This window comes from Scleropages formosus, chromosome 19, assembly GCF_900964775.1.
Source record: "Scleropages formosus chromosome 19, fSclFor1.1, whole genome shotgun sequence".
Taxonomy (NCBI): Eukaryota; Metazoa; Chordata; class Actinopteri; order Osteoglossiformes; family Osteoglossidae; genus Scleropages; species Scleropages formosus.
In genome coordinates, this window is record NC_041824.1 from 1,029,628 (window position 1) to 1,035,627 (window position 6,000).

The 6,000-nt window shown below is 49.4% G+C and overlaps 1 protein-coding gene across 3 annotated transcripts; it reads right to left on the bottom strand.

Annotated features, from left to right (window-relative positions):
* Positions 1-379: 379 nt before the first annotated feature.
* On the bottom strand, positions 380-5,021 carry LOC108927788 (tumor necrosis factor ligand superfamily member 10-like). Of its 3 annotated transcripts, none has more exons than XM_018741340.2 (5): positions 3,827-5,021; positions 2,697-2,861; positions 2,532-2,577; positions 2,099-2,215; positions 380-1,635 (listed from the first exon to the last, which is right to left on the bottom strand). In XM_018741340.2, exons 1-5 carry the CDS (start codon positions 4,193-4,195, stop codon positions 1,172-1,174), a joined length of 1,161 nt encoding a protein of 386 aa, XP_018596856.2. In that variant the 5' UTR covers positions 4,196-5,021; the 3' UTR covers positions 380-1,171. The 3 variants fall into 3 exon arrangements, with proteins under 3 accessions (XP_018596856.2, XP_018596855.2, XP_029102159.1); XM_018741339.2 differs by having other exon boundaries at positions 2,099-2,230; XM_029246326.1 differs by lacking the exon at positions 3,827-5,021 and adding an exon at positions 3,154-3,386 and having other exon boundaries at positions 2,099-2,230.
* Between the last annotated feature and the right edge of the window lie 979 nt (positions 5,022-6,000).

Sequence of the window (6,000 nt, forward strand, 5' to 3'; positions counted from 1 at the left end):
ATATAATCATTCTGTATTGTGATGCAATTCACAGTCATGCCCAGCTGTACATCATACTCTATAGTGTCTCATGCAAGTTGTCCTTTGGTGGTGAAAATGCAGTAAAAGTGGTTGAACCCTCTCACAGTGATAGCTTGCCCTAGCTCATTAACAGGAAATAATATTTTGGGATCTTTGTAATTATGGGCAGGATATGCAGAAATGGATAGTTCACATTTATTCAGTTAGGTGATGCTTTTCTCCAAAATTATGTACAATGTTAAGGTTACAATTATTTACCCATTTACACAGCTGGGTAACTTTTACTGGAGCAATTCAGGGTAAGTACCTTGCTCAAGGGTACTACAGCCAGAAGTGGGAATTGAACCTGCAGCCTGGGGAACCAAAGGCAGCAACCCTAACCACTACACTACCAGCTGCCCCACTTGTATGTGTGTGGTCTTTTCTCTTTAGCTTGTGATGTTACTCAGCCTCCGCTGTACTGTGCTTTTTACTGTGCTTTACTTTCCTTCCTGACTAGGTGGTGCCACACAGAACAGTTTTCCTTTAGACAGTTTTTCCACTGGGTGGCACTGTCCAATCATGGTACATCTCAGCAGTCAGAGGCACCGCAGCAAACTTGTCCAAAGGTGCTAGCAGGTGCACTTTTCTTGAAGACTGAAGGCAAAGGAGACAAGGATAATACTGTTAAGGTTTTGTTAGTGTATAAAGAACACGTCGGCTGTTGGACGCGGACGGATAGCGGCGCTGCTGCAAAGCGTTCTGGATCCACGTTGAAGCACAGTCAAAGGTAGGGACTCAAATCCACTGCTGCACTGAATCATTCTCTGTTTTCAAATGTTCTGTAGCTTCTGCCACTGAGTTCTGGCAGCCCAAAGTCTGTGCAGGTGCAGCGTTTGAGCCCTTCCCTTCCCGGTGGGGGGGCTTACTCCAGGGGCCAATCTATGAACGCAGGTGCTCTGCCCGTAAGTCATTTTCCAGAGTGACAAACAAGTATTATCTGAAGCAGGAAGCTATTCCACAGGGGATTAATGAAGATGCTGCAACCTCCACCGCTCACCGTTAACCTCTGTGACCGTGCTTCTCAACTTTGTCTCACCCCCAAGGTATGTCACAGCGTTCTGGAAGAAGAGATCAGTGAGCCCGTATCCCTCGTATCCTCATCCTCCTGCTAGGTGAGCAGGAAGGCACCGAAGAAGCTGGACTTCTCATCCATGCCCAGGGTGCTCACGTCACTGACTGACACAAAAATGCGGTCACCGGCGCCCAGCTGGAACACCCCGGCCTGGTAGATGGAGTAGAGGCCGTACTCCGCGTTGCGGGCCCAGCACGTGGTCCGGGCATTCTTCATGAGTAGGATGGGCACTGGGTACGATGTCACCTTTTTGTAGATGTACTGCAGCATCTGCTTGCCTCTGTTCTGGTTCTCAGCCACATCCTCAACCTCATCCCCATCATCATCATCCTCCAGCACACCTGAGACCCTGAAGTAGGTCTGGGAGTAGATGTAGTAGAGGCCAGCTTTGGGCACCTCCAGCTCACCATCGCTCATCTGCACATTCCGGAGGAAGGCCAGACCCCTCTCTTTCTCCCAAGACAGGATCTTCTGGCCCGGGACCTTCCTTGCAGACAGGCCTAAAACGTAAGATCCATACTGGCATTTTTACAACGTGCGTTTCGTAACTCTCCCCGGCACTCAAGTTCAAATTAAGCACCTCGCTTGCTTTATAACACGTTTCCCTAGGTTCTTGGAAGATTAGAAAAAGCCTTCTAGGAACACACAAAATGTAATAAGTAGACATTAACAAAGGCTTTAATAAACACGTGGCACTATTCACATCAGTTACATCCTGTTACCTCAATTAGTTTGCACATTTTTGTACCATCAGCAGCAATAAATGACTTTTTGGCAATGGTTCTATGCATAATGTACTAAAAAAAACCCTTTGCATCTTTTTTTTTTTTTTTTTTTTTTTTAAAGGGGTGGGATAGATTATATTTTGTTCTTGACAATGTTCCCTATGAGAAGAAAGAAAAGGAAAAAGAACGGAACATGATTTTTCCAAAACTGCTGATCTGGTGACGACTTCAAACTCACTCTCTTCCACGTGGTCCGTTTCAGTCATGGAAGTGCCCGTAACGTGAGCTGCAATTTCAGGACGACTCGGAGGATCCCGATCCCTCGCCAAGGATGGCAGAACCCGAGCGACTTCATCTGTAAGTAGTGTATCTAGCAGCGTAAGTCACCGCGGTGAATAAGGTGTGTGGGCTCATAACACTACATAGAGTTCACTGGAAGTCGCTTTGGAGAAAAGCGTCTGCCAAATAAATAAATGTAAATGCAAATCTGTAACAGTAACATTAATGGTTATCAATGGTCGGTGGCTAGAAGTGGACCACTGGGCAGAAATTAAGTTGGCATCAGGCCGCAGTCTAAAACTAGTCTCTAGTCTTTGCTACCCGGGTCTGTTTTTTGATGCTCATCCCAGGCTAAATGGCTCACAGAAAAATGACCCGTGGCAGGAATGTACCTTTTACTGCAGAAGTTATTTCCTTCTTGTGGCGAGTGGACGTCGTCTGTGGGGAGCAAAGTAAAAGCGGTGACGAAGCAGACGTGGAAAGCAGCGACCTTTTCTCTTTTCTCCCGTCTTCTCCTCGCCATTCGCCCGCACTTGTATCCTGGTGGAGAAACGTACCTTCTCGACGAGGAAGTGCAACTGCTGCGTGACCTGCCAGCAGGGGTCGTCCTTCCCGTCCTGCGTGTCCTGCGCGTCCTGCACGCTCCCATCCAGACCCTTGACTGTCCTCAAGTTGGAGCGCATCAGACACGCGATGCTGCTGCGGGAGAAGGTCTCCTTCATCTGCAGCGAGGAGGACGTGACACTGAGCTTCTCGGAGAACCCGCGACCGACCGTCCCGGAAAACGAGCTCCGCACGTACGATCGCGGCGGGCAAAGGCGAAGGTGAGCGCGGGCGCCCGCCGACGGGACGACTGCCGCCGGTTCTGCTCGCTCCAGTCCTCACAAGTTGAAACTCCACCAATTTCGGGTCATTTTCATAGAGCGTAATGGAACAACTAAGTAAGGGTCAGTTAGTAGAAGCACACGGAAGGCCTCGTTTTGGTCTCGCGCTCCTGTTTCTCTGAAAACTTACCAGATAAGCCCGCTGGGAGGCTGCCCGGACAGCTACTTCTTGAGGATCGTTCTCCGTTCCTCCTGCCCTAAAACTACACACTATGCTTTGAAAGTTTAATTCGTTAATACTTAATATTCTTACAATAAAGATTCTTGTGTCGCTACCGCACATTTAAGGATACAAGGCTGTTGAGAGAGGGGGGCCTCCTGGAGACTGAAAACAAACTGCAACTTTCTCCTGAGCTACGAACACTGAGCTACGAACACTGAGCACTACGACGTCACGTGTGTGTCTCGCCCCCCTACAGATACTTAACTTAAATCCCTCTTGTTGGCCGTTGCGGACACTGTGCGGACTCTTTTCACACACTTTGGCCCCAGTTGTGGTGGCGAAAGGGACGAACTAAGACTGAGTCGGGCTTCTCTGCCACACCGTCAAAAGTAAGCGAGCGGCAGGAAACGGCGCAAAAGCTCGGGCCGAAATCAGCGCAGCGCAGCGCGCGCGCGTCCGCCCGCCCGCTCGCTCGCTCGCTCGCTGCGCGCGATACCGAGCGAGCTCCGCTGGCAGTGCCGCCAAAGCGCGTGGTGCGCGATCGTTACGTGCCATCTGCCGCTTGCCACGCGACTCCAGCTAGAGCGCGTGAACCTTCAAACATCCGAAAAAAAAGCGCGCAAACGCGGCCGTCCCTTACCGTGGTCAAAACGCTGTTGAAATATATAAAGGTCACGGCGACCGCGACCGTCTGCAGGAGCACAGCCGTGAGCAGCAGCAGCGCGAGACACTGCACGGAGCGCGAGCCCGTCATGCTGTCCGCACACAGAGAGGTTCGCGCGCACCGTCCCGACGCGAAGGCTGCGCGTCCAGGACGGATCGCGGTTAATAGGGGGGGGAGGGAAGAAAAAAAAAAAGGAAAGAAAGAGGCGGAGCCGCGCGGCGCTTTCGAGCGAGAAGCAACTTTTACTGCGTTGTTTTCTTCCTGCTTCGCGTTCGCGGGGGGGAGATGTTTTACGGTCATCTGGGAGATTGCAGTGTGTGTGTGTGTGTGTGTCTTACTGCTCATCAGCTGCTTTCGGCATTCCACTGCCAGTGTGTTTCTCGATCACATACTTTCATCTGTTTTGCGAAAGGACACAAACCGCATTTACAGACAAAGCGACGGGTACATCTTAAGTTAAGAAAAAAAACAGAAAACGCTCCATAAAAAAAAATTGAAAACACACCAGTGAAACTGCTATTAAATTTCGCATTTCTACGAAAAATAAACTTAGTTTAATTTACTGTCCATTTTGGTTGAACGAAGGAGGCATAATCAAAGCCGGTCAGCTACCACGAGCAAAGCGAGAAACTAAGTAGGCGCCAGCTGGCCACGGGGGAAAGGAAAAGAACTCAAGAAGAAGAAGAAGAAGGGGAAAAAAAAAAAAAAAAGTCCCACCAGAAAGGCGAGGGCGAAAAGCAACCCACAAGGTCAGCGGGACCTCTGGCTCAAAGCGCCAAACTGCGCCTACGGGCAAGTTCCGCGCGGCTAAAGTGCGCGTGGGGGCGGGGCCTGTTCCGGCGGGGGGCGGGGCCACGGTGGGACAAAAACAAGGCTGCGAACCAACGATCGGCCTCACGCCTGGGATTTCCCCCAGGCACGCGACGCGTTCGATCCTGTCCCTATTCCCGTCCACGCACCGGGAAACACGGTATCCTCTGCAGGTGGTCCTGCTGCCCTCGCATTTCAGCATTTCAGGCAAGTTCTAACACATCATGCTGCGCACGAACGTGGGGCAGACAGGGTGACGACACACGTGTGAAGAGTTGGCCAATGTGACGTGCATCACGTTTAGGTTACGTTGCTTATAAATCCGTTTGAACAGAAGTGTGTTCACAAATTATTTGCATTTATGCAAGCTTTTCTCCTAAGCAACTTGCAACGTACTTACCCATTTTATACAGCTGGGTCGTGTCACTGGAGCAAGTTTTAGGCTAAGTACCTTGCTCGGGGGTGCCACGGCCAGAAATCGAACCGGGGAACCGGGGGACCTTTGGGTCCGAGGGCCGCTGAAGGCAGCGGCTGTGCCGAATGGCCTTTTATATTGACATCGATTCATTCGGCAGACTCTCCTCCAACAGCTCAGCGAGGTACAACTCGGAGAAAACAAGAGTGCTTTTCGCCAACGGGCAGATACGTGGATGCCGCTACGCGATCCCTTAAGTACGGTCAGATTTTCCGATGCCTCCGATTAAACCAGCATACATCACACGAGTAGGTTCATGTAGAACTGGTTTATTGATTTATCAACAATAAGGTTTACGTGCGTTGCTGCAAAAAAAATCCTTGTCCACAGGCGTAAATGAATAAAACTGGAGCAACTCAGAATAACTAATAAAGAAACAAGACATGTCTGAACTCCTACGCTGTTCCGTTCCAGGCATCCCAACTGTAAAAAACTGATTTCTGGGAGGGCGCTCCCCCTCCCGCTCCCCTCCCACTCCTCATTGGCCACTACTAAACGCTGGTTGGTCTCACCGTGACAAATTTTGCCCAGTGAAATAAAAAAAAAAGTTATCTGAGAGTGAAGGTGCAACTTTAGAGGTTCACTGTAGACGTGGCTATGACTGAGAGATGACTAGAGCCCCTGAAGTCCATAGCCCCTGGTTTGCTGTAAAAATTAAAGTCTTAAAGCAAAGAAAATTAAAACATTAAAATGTCAAGTATGAAAGAGACAGAAATGTAATGCAATACAGTAATTTTTTTTATGAATGCACTTCAGTAAAAGTAAAAAGTATCAATGTCCAAATGTACTCTTTAAAAGTACAGTTTCTCTAGCGATGTATTTGAGTACAAGTAATGGAGTAGAAGTAACTTGTCACTTTCCACCT